At 41.6% G+C, this 19,514-nt stretch overlaps 1 protein-coding gene across 3 annotated transcripts in view; it reads right to left on the bottom strand.

The window, feature by feature from the left end:
- Positions 1–19,514, bottom strand: part of SLC25A30 (solute carrier family 25 member 30) — a 39,303-nt gene that overhangs the window by 11,687 nt on the left and 8,102 nt on the right. For all 3 annotated transcript variants that reach the window (XM_070751403.1, XM_070751402.1, XM_070751404.1), the window contains exons 2-5: positions 12,400–12,484; positions 8,911–9,058; positions 7,460–7,554; positions 6,167–6,252 (exon numbers count right to left, since the gene is read on the bottom strand). In XM_070751403.1, the coding sequence (XP_070607504.1) occupies positions 6,167–6,252; positions 7,460–7,554; positions 8,911–9,058; positions 12,400–12,463 (393 nt within the window). In that variant the 5' untranslated portion in view covers positions 12,464–12,484. The remainder of the gene's footprint in view (positions 1–6,166; positions 6,253–7,459; positions 7,555–8,910; positions 9,059–12,399; positions 12,485–19,514) is intronic.

The raw sequence follows: 19,514 nt of genomic DNA, 5'->3' as shown, positions 1-19,514 counted from the left end.
TTCTATTCTTCATTCCAATATTCTATTCTATTCTATTCTATTCTATATTCATTTCTATTCTGTTCTATTCTTCATTCCAATATTCTATTCTATTCTATTCGACATGGCAACCATAGGTGGTAGTATGTCCCATATTCTCTTTTTTGCATTTCCAGCATAAAGGGTTTATGTTCGGGTAGATTTTAGCCAGTCCGGCAGGAGCAAAATGCCATTGATAAAAGGTGTCATATTTTAATTGCCCTGCAGCCTTTGCCCAGTGAAAGGAAAAGGCATCTTTTCATCATCTGTGGGGCTGTCAATCAAAACAGCTTGCTGGCATCCCTCGGGCTCCCCTGCAACTCTAAACCAGGAGTGGGCGGCTAAATTTCAGAGGTCATTTGAGGTCCCTTGCCCTTTGGTGGGGGGAGGGGGAAGAGAGAGAGAGAGAAGAAAAATGCACCCAGGAAGAGAAATAGGGAAAGAACCTGATATTGGTAGTGGTTTGCTTTCCAAGCTCGTTTTCAAAAGCCGAGCTCCAAGTATTTTCTATTATTTCAAGAATATGAGATCTCTTTCCCCTTTTGGGCTGTGGCTCAACTGACTCCTTGCATCGCTCGTATTTAAAATGTGAGCAAGGGAGATTAAAGTTCTTGGCAGAAGAAAAGTTATCTCGTCTAGATCACGGGTTTTACACCCAAGTTGGGGGAGGGAACCACTGTTCTCATTGGCTTCGAAAAGGAAAACCCAGTACAAAGAGACTGCTGGGTCTATCAAAAGGAGCCCAAGGGGAATGTTGAACAAAATAGGACAGGGAAGATTCTTCTCCAAAAATGTAAAACGCTTAAAAATGAGCATAAATCGGAAGCTAATGACACTAGAAGTCTGTCTGTCTGTGTCCATCCATCCATCCATCCATCCACCCACCCACCTATCTATCTATCTCCATCTATCTCTATCCATCTGTCTGTCTGTCTGTCTGTCTGTCTGTCTATCTATCATCTCCATCTATCTATCTATCTATCTATCTATCTATCTATCTATCTAATCTATCTATCTATCTATCATCTCCATCTATCTCTATCCATCCATCCATCCGTCCATCCATCCATCATCTCCATCTATCTCTATCCGTCTATCCATCCATCCATCTATCTATCTATCATCTCTATCTGTCCATCTATCCATCTATAAGTCTATCTAATCTATCCATCCATTCATCTATCATCTCTGTCTCTGTCTGTCTATCTATCATCTACCTACCTACCTACCTACGTATGTACCTATCTATCTATCTATCTATCTATCTATCATCTCCCTACCTACCTACCTACGTATGTACCTATCTATTTATCTATCTATCTATCTATCTATCTATCTATCTATCTATCATCTCCCTACCTACCTACCTACGTATGTACCTATCTATCTATCTATCTATCTATCTATCATCTACCTACCTACCTACCTACGTATGTACCTATCTATCTGTCTGTCTGTCTGTCTGCTTTCCCCCCATCACCTCACACTTCTCTCTTTCCACCTCCTTAAATAACAGATGGCTAGAAAAAACAGTAGATTGTGCTTAGGGTCTTGCCAAAGTCCTCCCAAAATTTATTTATGTTATTTATCAAACATGTACAAGGTAGTAGGTATTGGTAGAAACATAAACATTAGCAAGGTAAATACAGGTAACTTAGTCAATAGGACAAGGGGGGTAGGCACGGTGGTGCGCTTATGCACGCCCAAGGAATCATGGAATTAGTCTCAGAACAATGATTAGTCCCCTTGGAATAAATAACTCTACATTCCGCCTGCTTTAAGGGGCCCCTTTAAGAAATGCCTTGACCTCCCAGCAGGGGAAGTCCATTTAAATGGAGAGGAATGAGAGACCGTCCCCTCGGTCTTAAATTAGATACGACTAACATGCTCAACCATTTCCTTCTCGTGACCGGCTGCGGGACAGATGAAAGGGCTTTTCCCTACTCTAACCATGACCCCAATCTACGAGCAATGCAAGAGAAGAGAGAAGAGAAATGCTCTCTTAAGAGTGTAAAAAAAAAGGAGAGATTTGATGTTAGCAAATGATTCTCCACACACACACAGGAAGCAAAAATGCGCTGAAACCTCGCGAGGGGATGCGCAGGCGTGAGATTTCAGTGATTTTTAGGTTCCCACGGATGCGCAGAAGAAAACCAGCGGAATCCCACGTGAACAAACCTCCACGCATGCAAAAATAAAACAAAACTGTTTACTGCTTTTCTATTGCAGTTCGGTGCCCAGTGTCCGTAAGAAGTTGGGACAGCCTAGAAATCCAAATAATATTGATTGATTGATTGATTGATTGGATTTGTATTCCGCCTCTCTCTGTGGACTTGGGGCGGCTCACAACATATAGCAAAACACAACAGTACAGTTATCCAATTAATATACAGTACTAAAAAGTTCTTAAAATTCTAATTGTTAAAAACATTCATTTTCATTAGACAAACTTTAAAAAACATTCATTTTCAATAAACAAACAAGCAAACAAATAAATTTCAAAGGCAGGGCAACTGGCATGCACTCATGACGGTTGCATTGTCCTGGAGTCACATGATCTCTCTTTTTTTTTTAAAAAAGTTTTTATTGAAATTTAAAATTTAAAAGAAAATATAAACATACAAAAAGACAAAATACAAAAAGGAAAACATAAGAGAAACTAAACAAATACATACACACACACACGCATAACAATAAATACATTTACAAGAGCATTATATCAAACACCTTCCTTATATTCTTTTGTTTTCTTGTTTTGGCAAATACACTTGGTAAAAAAAATATTTTGGTTATTAATTTACCTAAATATATACATCTGTTATCATTCCTACCGCCTTATCTTAATTGTTAATACAAGAATTCATGTAATTAAAATAATCAAATTTAGTATATAATTTAAGAAAAAAAATGATATTTTAATATTCTTAAATTTCTGGATGTTTGTAATTCATACACTATTATATTATACATTTAGTTTTCCTTCCTTTTTTTAAACCAGTTATAAAATGAGTTCCAAACTTTATAATACCCAGAGTCTTCTTTATTTCTCAATTTCAGTGTTAGCAGAACAGAACAGAACAGAATAGAATTTTATTGGCCAAGGGTGATTGGACACACAAGGAATTTGTCTTGGTGCAGATGCTCTCAAGTGTGCAGTACATAAAAGAAAATAAACGTTCGTCAATATATGTTGAGGGAACCGGAGCGGTTCATGGAACTGACTAACTTAGAGTTTATGCATGGTATGATTGTGTTGTATGGTTCCAATGTTGGGTTTTAGAATGTTTTTAATATTAAATTTGTTACACTGTCACTATTTTGCTGTGAGCCGCCCCGAGTCTACGGAGAGGGGCGGCATACAAATCTAATAAATTATATTATTATTATTATTATTATTATTATTATTATTATTATGTCAGTACAACACAGCAAACGAGATCACTATGCTGGATTTCGTATTATGTAGCGGCGAATTATGTGTGCCGATCCCAGGAAAGCGGCCTTTTGCAATTGACAGATGGAGATTTTGTCAATTCCGATGGTTTTCAAATGTCCGCTGAGATCCTTTGGCCCTGCGCCCAGCATGCCAAGTACCACAGGGACCACTTTCACTGGCTTATGCCAGAGTTGTTGTTGTTGTTGTTGTTGTTATTATTATTATTATTATTATCATTATTATCATTATTATTAATGACTGCAGTTATTCACTTAAGCACTACAGCAAGCAAGTCTGTAAATCTCCAATAACAGAGCAGATTTACACTTTAATACTTTAATTCAATTTAATTTATTTGTCTTCTATATATAGGAAGCGATGTTTCCCCCCTGACTTGGAGAAGAGATTAAAACCCGGCCGCATCCCTCAGCCCCCTCCTCTTACTCCTCGGTCAAAGACCTGGGGCATTTTTGGAAGCTCTGAACTCTCCTTCCAGGGAGGGGACTCATAGAGTTCCAAGGGCTAATGATACCTGATCCCCAGATGGTGAAATGTAAGAACTCGCTTAGCTGCCTGTCCCTTGTCAGGTTCCTGAGAACCACATGGAACGAAGATTGAAAGCTAATTAGTTTTTGCTCTAAACGGGGCTTTAGAGACAGGCTGAACATGTCTGCGTTACGAAAACCATCAATGTCATTTATTTACATCTGTTGACCTAAATTTTACGGTCTATAAGATGCATCGGTGTATATCATATATTTATATTTATATTTATATTTACATTTACATTTACATAAATCTTTGGAGAGGGGCAGCATACAAATCTAATAAATTCTTAATTCTTAATTGTTATTCTTAATTGTTATTATTTATATTTACATTTACATTTCCATTTATATAACTCTTCGGAGAGGGGCGGTATACAAATCTAATAAATTATTAATTATTAATTGTTATTATTAATTGTTATTATTTATATTTATATTTATATTTACATTTATATTTATATAAATCTTCGGAGAGGGGCGGTATACAAATCTAATAAATTCTTAATTCTTAATTGTTATTCTTAATTGTTATTATTTATATTTATATTTATATTTACATTTATATAAATCTTCGGAGAGGGGCGGTATACAAATCTAATAAATTATTAATTATTAATTGTTATTATTAATTGTTATTATTTATATTTATATTTATATTTACATTTATATTTATATAAATCTTCGGAGAGGGGCGGCATACAAATCTAATAAATTATTAATTGTTATTATTAATTGTTATTATTTATATTTATATTTATATTTACATTTATATAAATCTTCGGAGAGGGGCGGCATACAAATCTAATAAATTATTAATTATTAATTGTTATTATTAATTGTTATTATTTATATTTATATTTATATTTATATTATTTATATTTATATTTATATTTATATTTATATTTATATTTATATTTATATTTATATTTATATTTATATTTATATTTATATTTATATTTATATTTATATTTATATTTATATTTATATTTATATTTATATTTATATTTATATTTATATTTATATTCATATTTATTTAATGTTTAGGCCTCCCAACTCCTTAGAGACTCTGGGCAATTTACAGCAATTTAAGAACCATATACAAATTTAAGAACTATATAAGATGCACCTTAGTTTTTGGGGAGGGAAATAGGAAAAAAGTTAATTGGTGGGTGAATCAGCCTCCTGGGATTCCCCCCTCAAACAGCTGTTTGCAGAGGTGAACTTTAGCAACAGGGTTCTTGGTTGTGAGCTCTGCGCCTGGTTTTTCCACTTTGTAAAAACTCTGGTTAAGGTTCCTCCGTTTGAGAGGATTTTTTATCCCCTGAAACCTCCGTTTGAGAGGCTAATTTTCATCCTCCAAAACCTCCATGTGAGAGGCTTTTTTCAGCCTCTAAAACCTCTACTGAAAGGAAAATGAAAAAATTTTGTTTAGTCTGTCGCTATTTAGATTAATATGAGCTATTGAAACTATACCTCATCTTTCTTCTATCAAGTTCCTTTTTTTTCTAGTTTGTGTTCTTTCTTTTTTAGGCAGGCTGAATAATTAGTGGTACCTCCGGAACTGCCTTCTACCGCACGAATCCCAGCGGCCGATAAGGTCCCACAGAGTTGGCCTTCTCCGGGCCCCGTCGACCAAACAATGTCGTTTGGCGGGCCCCAGAGGAAGAGCCTTCTCTGTGGCGGCCCCGACCCTCTGGAATCAACTCCTCCCGGAGATTAGAACGGTCCCCACTCTCCTTGTCTTTCGCAAGTTACTCAAGACCCACCTATATCGCCAGGCATGGGGGAATTAAGACATCTCCCCCAGGCTTTCTTATATTTTATGTTTGGTATGTATGTGTTGCATGGTTTTTAAATTGTTGGGGTTTTTTAATGTAATTTTATTATTAGATTTGTTCCATTGTTATACTGTTTTTATTGTTGTTGTGAGCCGCCCCGAGTCTTTGGAGAGGGGCGGCATACAAATCTAACAAATTGAATTGAATTGATAATTTGTAATGTGATTTACAATCTTTACAAAAGAAGTCTTGCCAACACATTGTTAGTCATTGAGGATATAGGTGTTGTTATGTACATATGCTTTGAAGGTGGAGAAAAATTATCTTAAAAATTATACGGAAAGGTTCCTTTTGATGCAAGATGAAATAGAGGCTTAAGAACTTACCTTCAGCACATCTGTGGGGTTAGCAATGGATGAGGAAACGACCCCCGACAGAATCCCACACAACACATTGACAGCCAGGGTTTCGTCTGTTGTAGGGAAACAAAAAGCACAAAAACACTCAATGTTTATAGTTGGGTATTCAAACTTTCTTTGATTGGACTCTGAAGTTTTCTTGGCACCGGAGTTTATTTTTTTAAGTGTCTTAATACAGCTGGAAATACCGCATTTTTCAGTGTATAAGATGCACCTTCTTTGGGGCAACCCCTGAGATATCGGAAGACTGCTATCGTGTCTCCCCTGGTCCTTCTTTTCATCATCATATGTTTTAGCCTCCAGTCTCCTAATCATCTTGGTTACTCTTCTCTGCACTTTTTCTAGAGTCTCAACATCCTTTTTGCATTGTGTTGATCAAAACTGAATGCAAATATTCCAAGTATGGCCTTAACAAGGCCTTATAAAGTGATATTAACCGTTCACGTGATTCCATTCCTCTACTGATGCAGCCTAGAACTGTGTTGGCTTTTTTGGCAGCTGCTGCACACGGCTGGCTCCTATTTCAATGGTTGTCCACTAGGACTCTGTTCTGTTTCTGGTAGAAGTTTAGTAACTACAAATAACTCTCATTAAATGCATCATTTCATGAATAAAGCAACTCTGTTTATTTCTCTGCTCTCCTATACTTCAACACATTCCATACGTCACTCGGTCCGTTATCTCTCTCTAGCCGCATTTCTCACATTCCTTTTCCTCCTCCACTTAGACAAGATTTATTTTCCTAACTACATAACTTTGAAAAAACAGCAACACTGACTAAATGCAATACAAAATACCTTGGCTTACTTTAGCATGGCCAAAGCCCCTCCATATTTCTTTTCAGCAAGGTTGAAACTCCACCCTTCGTGCCAAATACCTCACTGCAATATTTAACCCATTTCTCTCCTTAATATCTTCTTCCAGACCTTTGCTCTCTACGATTCTGCATCCTTCTGAATTTAGGATTAACCCAGCGAGCGTCTGATTCTCCCTCACTAGATCCTGAACTCATAGCCCCATCCTGTGGCTGGCCTCCCACCTGTTCTACTACCTGTAACCCCGGGCCCCCCACTACTTCATGAACACTATCTGAATCCGAGTCCTCAATATCTTCATCATCCTTCAACCGATCAGGAGTATGTACAACAGACTCCAAAGTCCCTCTCATAGGAATGTAGCTTCCTACATTCTCTGCTCTGCGCTTTACCCTTGAACTAAGAAATGCAGCTCGGATCTGGAAAAAATAAATATATCGCTTACCTTCTGGACGTTCAACAAATATCCTTTTCAAGCTCTGGTAAGTGCCTATTTTTATGGTCCCGTAAGAGGCTTGGCGTAACATAGCCGGGGCAATTCTGCAAGAGGGAAACACAAGTGGAAACATTCGAGCACACAACAGATACAAACTCAAAGTAAACAGATATAAACTACAACGTCCTTCCTGTCAACGACTCCTTCAGCTTCAACCACAACAACACACGAGCACACAACAGATACAAAGTTAAAGTAAGCCGCTCCAAACTCGACTGCAGGAAATACGACTTTAGTAGCCGAGGAGTTGATGCATGGAACTCACTACCAAAGTCTGTAGCATCATCACCTAACCCCCAAAACTTTACCCTTAAACTCCCCACTGTTAAACTCTCCCAATTCCTAAGAGGTCAGTAAGGGGCGTGCATAAGTGCACCAGCGTGATAATGCATAATAAGTCTTCAATTATAGATATAGAAATAATAAATATAATATACAGTGATATCTCATCTTACGAACCCCTCGTCATATGAACTTTTTGAGATACGAACCCGGGGTTTAAGATTTTTTTGCCTCTTCTTCCGAACAATTTTCATCTTACGAACCCAAGCTGCCGCCGCTGGGATACCCCACCTCCGGACTTCCGTTGCCAGTCGAAGGTTCCCCTTGCTGGGAAATCCCACCTCCGGACTTCTGTTGCCAGCGAAGCGCCCATTTGTGCGCTGCTGGCATTCCCTTGAGGCTCCCCTCCCTGGGAAACCCCACCTCCGGACTTCTGTTGCCAGCCGAAGCACCCGTTTTTGCACTGTTGGGATTCGGGAAACCCTACCTCCAGACTTCCGCGTTTTTGCGATGCTGCAGGGGAATCCCAGCAGGGGAATCCCAGCATCACAAAAACGGGCGCTTGACTGGCAACGGGAGTCCGGAGGTGGGGTTTCCCAGCGAGGGGAGCCTCAGCAAAATTGCAGCATTGCAAAAACATGGAAGTCCGGAGCTGGGGTTTCCCATGGACGGGAGCCTCAAGGAAATCCCAGCAGTGCAAAAACGGGCGCTTCGGCTGGCAAAAGGGTGAGTTTTGGGCTTGCACGCATTAATCGCTTTTCCATTGATTCCTATGGGAAATATTGTTTTGTCTTACTAACCTCGTCCCGGAACCAATTAAGTTCATAAGACAAGGTATCACTGTATTGTATATTTTGTTGTTAATAAAGATTTTTGCTTTTATTCTCTGGGGAATTTTTCTAACAAGCTCTAAAAGGAAGCAATGATGAACCATTTCTGGAAAACTCTGCAAAGAAAACTGCAAAGATTTGTCCAGGCTGTTTCCAAGTACCGGTTACGATTAAACGGACGGAAAATAAAAATATAGCATGCTTTACACATGTTTGTCACTCAACTATACATAGAGACACATTTGCACATTTCAACAAAAGCAAAACAGACAAGGTGAGAGATATTACCCAGAGTACAACGCCTTCAATCCTTCCTCCCTGAATATTTTGACCAACGCGTGAAGCATTCCGCGGTAACGGATGTCTTTGTGCTTGGCATCATTTTTCTGGCCTTGTACTTGCAGCCTCGTTTTTGTCAGATCTATTGGGAAAGTACCTTCACGCCCAAGAGAAAACGGGTTAGTCCATGAATGATAGATTTACAGAACTTACAATACATTCCAAAATGAAACTTAGTTTCCGACATGTTTTTAATAGGAAAGTGAACACAAGAACATTGTTATTGCTATTCGACTGCTCTCCTGACTTCAGCTTTTTCCTCACAAGAACAAGGGGGCACAATCTGAGGTCAGTTGGGGGAAAGACCAGAAGCGACGTGAGAAAATATTATTTGACCGAAAGAGTAGTAGATGCTTGGAACAAACGTCCAGCAGAAGTGATAGGTAAATCCACAGTCAGTGAATTGAAACATGCCTGGGATAAACGTAGATCCATCCTAAGTATAAGGGCAGACTAGATGGACCAAGAGGTCTTTTTCTGCTGTCAATCTTCTATGTTTCTATGACATAAATTGGACAGAATATACATTTGTGTTTGTGTTATTTGTCTGTTTGTGTACCTGTTTAAATAACATGCAAAGCCAAGGTGGAGAGAGGCCTTATATTTTTATTGAAATGGCTAATTTCATTAAAAATAAAAATGTATTTTTTATCCAACCCTTCAAATGATGTACTGTATATAATCCATATTTTAATGTGCTATTCCCCATTCTGCTGTCTCTATTAGAATATCAGGCTATTGTTGTTATTGTATATATGCCAGTTTTGTTCAAGGCACAATGAATAATTGCAGTGTGAAACACACACACACAAAATGAACTACAGTATTAAGAATACAATAGAGTACAGGTTCAAATATTCTTGAAAGAAAAATAGGAGAAATAATTGCACTCCACGGGCTGGGAGCAAGTTTTAGAGAATAGTTAGACAACATTCCTAACAAGATTACAAAAATATTCCGACCGCTTTTGCAAACATTTAGCTAGGCTGGAGGCTTAGAAGTTTTGTTTTTGTGCTAAGGTATAAATTTACTTGCCTTTTATAGAAAAAAACCCCCAAAACTGGATACTTACTCACTTTTCCCTTTCCTTAGTTTATACCGTATCAAAATTCGATCACAATGTAGATCTACTTCGAAAGAAGCTTAGTTTTAAAGAAGTTAAAATTCCCTTTCCCCCGCAGAAATATACTAAGTCTTTCTTTTAAAATTCCTTTTTTTTAAATTCAAAATTAATTGCTCAGCTGTTTCAAGCAGAATCAAATTTCCCATTGTTTGAAAAGGACGGATACGTGAACAATTGAATTGGATGGATGTGGGTGACTGTGTATAGGGTTTTTAGAATTTAGCTAATTTTGTATATTTCTTTTAAAATAATTAGATTTCTACACATATATTGTTTGTAATTATTATGTTGCACACCGCCCTGAGTTGCTACGAGAAGGGCAGCATAGAAGCCTAATTAATAAATAAAACAAATGAATACATATGCATTTCTGCTGCAATATAATTGAGCTCCCCCTAATTATGTTTTCAAAATAATGGTTTATCTCCAAGAAACCTTAATAACAATTAAGGCCACGTTTCACTACCCAACTTAAAAAAAACATTAATGGTTTGCAAACAAACTACCAACTTCCTCTACCTCTTTTGGATATTCTGCTAAATTCAAAAATGCCATCTGTTTTTTTAAAAAATAGGGATATGGGTACAATGCAGGTGGTCCTTGGCTTACAACAGTTTGGCTTAGTGGCCGTTCGAAGTTACACCACTGAAAATAGTGACTTATGACTGTTTTGACACTTAATGACCATTAACAGCTTCCCCACAGTGACATGATCAATATTCACTTAGTTTTGGGGGAGGAAAATAGGGAAAAGAATCTGCTTACCAGGTATTCATCATCCTTAGTCTGGGCAGTTTCAGCACATTATTTTATCCCCATGGTTAGGGCTTTAAAAAAAAACCTTGTTTGGAGAGAGTAACAATGAAAGAGCTTGCAAGCCAGTAGGAGCTTGGAACATTGTTAGAACCTGATTAGGGCTGGAAAGAAACATTCTGAGCGAGTAGAGCAATGAAAAAACCCTACAAAGGCAGGGTTTGGAAAACATTCTTTGCAGAGAGTAACAGTGAAAGAGCTTGCAAGAGGGTAAGAGCTGGGAACATCGTTAGCACCTGGTTAGGGCTGGAAAGAAACTTACCTGGAGCAAGTTAGAGCACTGAAAAAAACTGCACAGACTTAGGGCTGGAAAATCATTCTTAGCAGAGAGTAACAATGAGAGCTTGCAAGCGGGTAAGAGCTGGGAACATCGTTAGCACCTGGTTAGCGCAGGAAAGAAACTTATTTGGAGCAAGTTAGAGTAACGAAAAAAACTCTGCAAAGACTTAGGGGCTTGGAAAACATTCTCTGCAGAGAGTAACAATGAAAGAACCTGCAAGGTAAGGGCTGGGGGGGGGGAAAGCTTCGAAAAAAGCTGCATTTTTAGCCTCTTTTAGGGAGAAAAAAGGTGCATCTGATGTCATCTTCAGGCAGGTGCTTTCGTCCTTGTGCTAAGGATGAAAGCACCAGCCTGAAGATGACGCATGGGACCTCGTCGAGACGTCACCAGGAATCTCTGAAACTTACATGGGAAGAACCCCGAATATGCCAAGACCTTCATACCTGTACCTGTGAAAATCTACGAAAACACGCACGCACACACAGACCTACCTACCTACCTACCTACCTACCTACATACATACATACATACATACATACATACATACATACATACATATACTGTATCTCCAAAACAGAGCCCAAATTGCTGGCAGTGTAAAAAAAAATAACGGCACCTTCTTCCCCATGTGGTGGTTATTCTCTGGATGAAAATCCACGAATGGTTACAAGAGATGATACAAAGAAAGATAGAATTCTAACCTGAATTGTTCTTATTGGGAATATTCAAAAAGGAGTACAGTAAAGGGGGGGGGAAACCCCTTAATATTACACATTACGACTGCAGCCTGTATTTTATCTTAGGATGGATCTATGTTTATCCCAGGCATGTTGAAATTCCGTTTCTGTGTATTTACCAACCACGTCTGCTGGAATTTTGTTCCAAGCCTCTACTACTCTTTCAGTCAAATAATATTTTCTCACGTTGCTTCTGATCTTTCCCCCAACTCATCTCAGATTGTTTTGGGCTCAAATTTTGGGCTCAAATCTAACAAACAAATTGTGATTGTTAAAAAAAAAATGAGCAAGTTGCAAAAGCATTATATCAGACGATGGCCCCCCTCTTGCAGGGCCCACGTTAGTTACGGCATGCGAACTTGCACAGATATTTAGTGCCAGGGCACGTTGGCATCCAGTTCCAAGTTAATTCAACAACTGCACTGGGCAGTTTTCTAAATCAGCAGCAATCTCCCGCCTGGTTGTTTCAGAGTTCAAATACCCACCACATTCTGCAGTGATGGACGCCAATCCTCCGTACACAAATGGTTTCCAGTTCAAAGCCGCCATGCTTCTGCGCGTCTCTTCCCTCTGCAAGACAACACAATGACACAACACACTTAACAACTTAAAAACATCTTCCTGGTAGGGCAGGGATTCGTCCGTGTACAGCCCTCCAGCCCCAGCTCCTTTGAAGGGTCCCAAAGTAGGTCCTTGACTTCATTCATTCATTCATTTTGTCAAGTATGTATACAAAGGTATAACAATGTTTATATAAATGATACTAGTGTCTTTGACTTATAGTAGTTTGGTGAGTGTCCGAGTCTTCTTTATTATTATTATTATTATTATTATTATTATTATTATTATTATTATATGTTATAGCAGAAGAGGCTAGAAAGAAGAAGAGGAAGAGGAGAGAAACCATATGTTTTATTCAGAATAAGAATTGGAAGGGACCTTAGAGGTCTTATAGTCCAACCCCTTGCTCAATTTGTTCAGAAAAACAGAGTTGGACGGGATTAACATTAGGGAGCTGGGTGACATTTGGACACCTCTCCCTCTTTCTCCCCCTCCTTGTCCCCCCCTGCTTTGAGAGCCCCCCCGACCCATCTGCAAAAAAGATAAAACCAGTCTACCTCGCAGGGTTCTAGGTTCCAACCAAATATGCTCTACTTAGGAGGCAAACCTCATGGCTTGTAGCCAAACCTAATTTCAAAGCAATCGGTGAAGAACTTTCGGAGACTTTAGATCATGAATGAATGTATATGTACATTTTTATTTACATAGATTATGTTAATCGGTGGAACAACCAGCCTCCAGATATTGTGGGTGTTCCATTGCTGGAGGTTTTCAAGAAGACACCGGACAACCATTCACTCACTCACTCACTCACTCACTCACTCACTCACTCACTCACTCACTCATTCATTTTGTCAACTATGTATACAAAGGTATAACAATGTTTATATAAATGATATTAGTGAGCCGCCCTGACTTTTCGGAGAAGGGCGGCATACAAATCTAATAAATTGAACGGAATTGAATTAGTGAGGGAGAGAAATGAAGTAGACCCAGAGACAGGGTTTTGAGCAATCGGTACTTTTATTCAGCTCAGAGAACAAGTGACAGCTCAGCAAGGTAAAGTGACAGTTCAGCGAGTACCGACTGGCTCTGCAGGGAGAAACCGCTTCTTTTATACTTTTGCGGTTCCCGCCAAAGCGAGAGCCGGCCGCGTCTGAGCCAATCAGGAGCGACTTCCTGCTTGGGCTCAGACAGCGCTGGAAAAGAGGAACAAACTATTTACAGCGTTACAAGGTAGCCATTCCAGGATACAACACCCCTCCCCTCATAGTTGGACTCATCCATCAAGAAAGCCACGTGACGAAGTCGTCCAATCGGTGAGGCCTTCGAGGCTCTCGCGCTGACCTGCGCAGTCCATTTTCTCCTTCGCCACTGACTGTGGAGGATGGCTCGCCGCTGCTCTCCCGGTGCGGCGGACTTGGCCTGGCGGGCCCCACGAAGGCCTCGGAGGACGAGGATGGCTCGGCGTCGCTGGATGGTTCCCCCTGGCCCGATAAGTCTCTTTGCGTGTTTCTTAGTTCGGGCAATGTACAAAAGTCTGTTGAAGGGGGAGAGTCCGAGTCAGCGGGTTGTTGCAATTGGTTTTCAGTTCGTTTCCGAATGTGGTCTATGTGTCGTTTCCACAAACGACCATCCTCCAGTTTAACAACATAAGTCTTGGGTGCGTTTTGCTTAACAATAATTCCCTTCATCCAGTTTACATTTCCATCAAAGCATTTTACATATACAGTTTGACCCAAATACATTTCTCTTTCTGGTTTCATGCACATTTGGTTATTATTCACACAGAACCTTGGGTTTAACCTGTCTAATGGTGACCTCAACTTTCTCCCCATCAATAACTCTGCAGGGCTTACATGTGTGTGCGAGTTAGGGGTAATGTGCTGGGTTAATAAGAATTGGTCCAAGTTCTGTTGCACATCTCCAGGGCCTGACCTGTGCAATGCCTCCTTTGCCACCCTTACGTAACGTTCTGCCAACCCGTTAGCCCAGGGCGAGTAAGGCGAGATGAGGGCATGTCTGACCCCTAGGCCATCTAGGAATAATTCGAATTGCCTGGCTGTTAGTTGTGGTCCATTGTCAGACACTAATAGATCAGGGCAACCATGGGATGCAAACAGTCTGCTCAATACCTTGATAGTGGCACTTGTGGTTATGTTGTTCATTGCTATTATTTCCAACCATTTGGAGAAAGCATCAACCACTATTAGGAAGTACTGAGACCCCACTGGGCCAGCAAAATCAATGTGGATCCTAGACCAAGGGCCAGCAGGCTGTTCCCACTCAGCCGGAGTTGTTTTGGGGGGACTGGGCCTAGACTCTTGGCACGGGTCACACTTTGAAACCCAACTTTCAATATCAGCATCAAGCCCTGGCCACCATAAATGCCCCCTTGCTAGGCTCTTCATCCTGACAATCCCAGGATGGCCCACGTGTAACATTTTGAGTACCTTTTCCCTTAGGCGTTTGGGGATGATCACTCTATCCCCCCACAGCAAACAACCTTTTACATATGATAATTCAAGCCTTTTGTTCTTAAAATCACACAATTCAGGTTTAACAATATCATTTTGCCATCCCTTTAGAACACAGTTCACCACTTGTTTAAGGATTTGGTCTTGCTGCGTGTGTGCAGCTACCTCTTTTGCTGTGGTTAGTGGGTTTTCCTCGAGTTCTATCATTAGCACATCTGTGGCAGGAACAGGGTCTTCTACCAAGTCTGCTATGGGGCATCTGCTGAGGCCGTCTGCATGATTGATTTCCTTCCCCCCCTTGTGGGTGAGCTCATACTGATACCCTGAGAGGAAAAGGGCCCATCTGATTAGTCTTGGAGACATAAAAGGTGGAGTGGGCTTGTTGGGGGCTAGCAGGCCTAGTAGGGGTTTGTGGTCAGTGACTAGCTCAAAGCTTCTCCCAAAAATGTAATTGTGAAACTTCTTTACCCCTGCCACTAATGCTAGAGCCTCCTTGTCTAACTGGCTATAATTCCTCTCTGTGCTGGTCATGGTTCTTGAAAAGAATGCTATTGGGGCCTCTGTCTTATTCGGTAGAACGTGAGCTAAGACTCCTCCTATGCCGTACGGCGAAGCGTCGCACGTGAGCCTAATGGGTAGTGAAGCACTATATTGGACTACTACACTTTGAGAAGTTATTAAATTTTTTATTTGAGAAAAAGCTTCACGTTCAGTTTTCCCCCATGTCCAGCGGGCTTCCTTCTGGAGTAAACGATGGAGAGGCTCTGCTACTGTTGCCTTCTGCTTTAAAAAAACGGAATAAAAATTAAGGAGGCCCAAAAATGCCTGCAACTCATTCTTATCTTGTGGCTCTGGGGCTTCTCTAATTGCTCTCAGCTTCTCTGTTGTGGGGTGGATACCTTCCTTATCTATTTTATACCCAAGGAATTCAACACTGTCAGTTCCCCAGACACATTTATCAGGCTTGATTCGTAACCCTTTGTCCTGTAGCCTCTTAAGTACTTCCCTTATTCTTTTGTTCACTTGCCCCTGGTTTTCCCCTGCAATTAAGATGTCATCAAAATATGGAATTGCCCCATTTACCCCTGACAATAGGCGTTCCATGATGCTCTGGAATATTCCTGGGGCTATGCTTACCCCAAACTGTAACCTCGTGCATTTGAAAGCCCCCCTGTGTGTTACAATCGTTTGGGCGTTTGCTGTTTGTTCATCGACCGGAAGCTGCTGGTAAGCCTGGGCCAGGTCGATCTTTGCGAACCTTTTTCCCTCCCCCAGGGAGTGTAAGAGTTGTTGCACGACCGGGATGGGGTAGGGGTGGTGTTGGAGTGCCTTATTCAAGGTTGATTTGTAATCAGCGCAAACTCTTAAAGAGCCATCTGGCTTCAATGGTGTCACTATGGGAGTTTCCCATGGCCCCTGTTCCACAGGGACCAAAATACCTTGACTAATGAGTTTGTCCAGCTGCATGTCCAGCTTGGGGAGAAGCGGAAGGGGAACCCTGCGAGGTTTCAGTCTGACCGGTGGGACCTTTGGGTCGATAGAGAAAGATATAGGGGGTCCCTTATACAATCCCAAGGTGGGGCTGAACACTTCAGGGAACTCTTTCACAAAGTTAGGCATATTATCACAGTTTACATTACACACACCCGAAATTTCGATCCCCAACGGTTCCATCCACGCTAGACCCAGCAGGGAGTGTTTGGCCCCCGTCACAATAAGCATGGGAAGGGTACATTTCACATTCTTAAAGGCAATAGGTACATTTGCTGTTCCCAGGACCGAGATTACCCCCCCTTGGAAGTCTCTGATCACCAATGAGGTTTGAGTTAAGTCAGCCTTAGACACATTAGGCATGTATAGTTTAAATTTTTCCCAGGGCATGATGGTATATCTCGAGCCCGTATCCAGCTCCATTGAGCAAGGCTGGTTATTTAGTAACAATGAGATAACAATTTTAGCCCCCTTTTTGGTTGCCGTGTTATTCACGGAAAATTTAGAGTTACCTCTATTGTAGTCGCGGTTAGCGCTTGAGTAGTTCCTTTGACCCGAGCTGCGGAACGGTCTCCTTTCTCGCGATTGGGGGGGTTGGTTTTGAGGTCGCTGGTATTGTTGTGTGGCAAACGTTTCTTCTGGTGCCGTTGCTCTGCATGCGATGGCGATGTGGCCTCTCCGGTTGCAACGGTGGCAAGTAGCGTCTCGGAAGGGGCATCGATGGCGCTGGTGATTTCCCCGGCAGCCCGCGCAGGGGGCTGGGTGAGTAGCTCTAGGATGTCTCGGCTGGTCTTGCAGGAGGAGGCAGTTGTCCCCGTTTCTAGTCGGCTGGCTGAGGTCGTCTGTTCCCTCGGCGCTGGGAGACTCGGCGTTGATTTTGGCAATGATTTCTCGCCTTCCGTGCTCCTTTAATTCTCTTGCCGCTGCGTCGGCTGCTTCCGCGGTTTGTGCTAATTTAATTACGGTTTGTAGCGTCGGCTCTTCTTCGGTGAGGAGTTTGTTTCTCACCGAGTTGCTCTTCATGCCGAAAACCAAGGCGTCGGTAAGGCGAGCTTCCGGGTCTTGAAACTTGCATTGAGCAAGTACCGTTCGAAGCCGCGTTGTGAATTGGCTGATTGACTCGGTTTCTCTCTGAGCCATCATGTGAAATTGATGCCGGTAAACCATGGCTGGTCTGGTTGGTTTAAAATGGCTCGCTAGTTTCTGTTGAAGGACGTCCCACGCTGTGGCTCTTGCTTGTTCTGGCTCGGTGAGAGTTTGGGCAAGTCTACGGATCTCTGCGCCGCAGTAGTTGAGAAAAATAGCCCGTCTGCGATCGGCTCCGGCGTCCTGCATTCCCGCCGCCTCGAGGAATATCTCGAAGGTGGCCATGTACTCGTCCCATGTCATTTTCTCGGAATCGAAGAGTTCTGGAGCCTGGCCGATCTGGATTTTGTCCATGTTGCACGCGAAGTTCTTTCGTTCGTTCGTCGCCAGTGAAGTAGACCCAGAGACAGGGTTTTGAGCAATCGGTACTTTTATTCAGCTCAGAGAACAAGTGACAGCTCAGCAAGGTAAAGTGACAGTTCAGCGAGTACCGACTGGCTCTGCAGGGAGAAACCGCTTCTTTTATACTTTTGCGGTTCCCGCCAAAGCGAGAGCCGGCCGCGTCTGAGCCAATCAGGAGCGACTTCCTGCTTGGGCTCAGACAGCGCTGGAAAAGAGGAACAAACTATTTACAGCGTTACAAGGTAGCCATTCCAGGATACAACAAGAAACATTAGGACAGGGGATGGAAGGCACGCTGGTGCACTTATGCACGCCCCTTACTAACCTCTTAGGAATCGGGAGAGGTCCAAGGGTAAAGTTTTCGGGGTTTGGTGATGATACTACAGAGTGAGCTCCATGCATCAACTACTTGGTTACTAAAGTCGTATTTCCCGCAGTCAAGTTTAGACAGGTTTACTTCGAGTTTGTGTCTGTTGTGTGCTCGCAAGTTGTTGTAGTTGAAGCTGAAGTCGTCCTTGATGGGAAGGACGTTGTAGCAGGTGATTTTATGGGCTATGTTTAGGTTGTGTTTAAGGCGGTTATGCTTAGGTCGTGTTTAAGGCGACGTAGTTCCAAGCTTTCTAAACCTAGGATTGTGAGTCTGTTTGCGTAGGGGATTCTGTTGCGAGTGGAGGAGTGGAGGGCTCTTCTCGTAAAATATCTCTGGACATTTATGTGTTTATGTCCGAAATGCAGTGTGGGTTCCAGACAGATAAGCTGTATTCAAGGAGTGGTCTGGTGAAAGTTTTATATCATAATAATTTAATAATAATTTATTAGATTTGTATGCCGCCCCTCTCCGAGAACTCGGGGAGGCTTACAACAATAATAAACAATGTACAGATCCAATATTTAAAAACACAATTTAAAAACCCTTATAATAAAATAATCACACAATCCAATCAAACCATACATAAGCCAAGTAGTTAGGGGAGGTGTCAATTTCCCTATGCCTGGCAGCAAAGGTGAGTTTTCAACAACTTCCAAGAGGCGAGGAGGGGCAGTTCTGATCTCCGGGGGGAGTTGGTTCCAGAGGGCTGGGGCCGCCACAGAGAAGGTTCTTCCCCTAGGTCCCACCAGACAACATTGCTTAGTCGATGGGACCCGGAGAAGGACAACTCTGTGGGACCTAATCAGCCGCTGGGATTCGTGCGGCACAAGGCGGTCTCGGAAGTATTCTGGTCCGATGCCATTATATGCTCTGGTTAGTAGTGTGAGATTACCGGAGCAGAAGCTATGTAGGATTAGGTTAACAACTCTTGAAGCCTTTTTTGTATGAAATTGTGTAGGATCTCCTGCTTAAGCAGAAGGGCTGGACTAGAAGATCTCTAAGGTCCCTCCCAACTCTTCTTATTCTGCATTGTATTTTGTATTCTGTATTCTCTCTCTCTCTCTCTTTTATTACGATGCCTAAAACCTATCCTGGGAAAGTTTTCTAGGCTCAACAATTTCAGGTTAGCTCATTTCAAAAATCAGGATGTGAACTTTAGCCTGTCCTCTGACAGGTTTTGATCACGCGCCCTTCACCTGGCTTTCTCTCTCCC

Source organism: Erythrolamprus reginae, chromosome 4 (genome assembly GCF_031021105.1).
Source record: "Erythrolamprus reginae isolate rEryReg1 chromosome 4, rEryReg1.hap1, whole genome shotgun sequence".
NCBI classification, from domain to species: domain Eukaryota; kingdom Metazoa; phylum Chordata; class Lepidosauria; order Squamata; family Dipsadidae; genus Erythrolamprus; species Erythrolamprus reginae.
The sequence above is the reverse complement of the archived record's forward strand: the minus strand, read 5'-3'. Positions and strand labels throughout refer to the sequence as shown.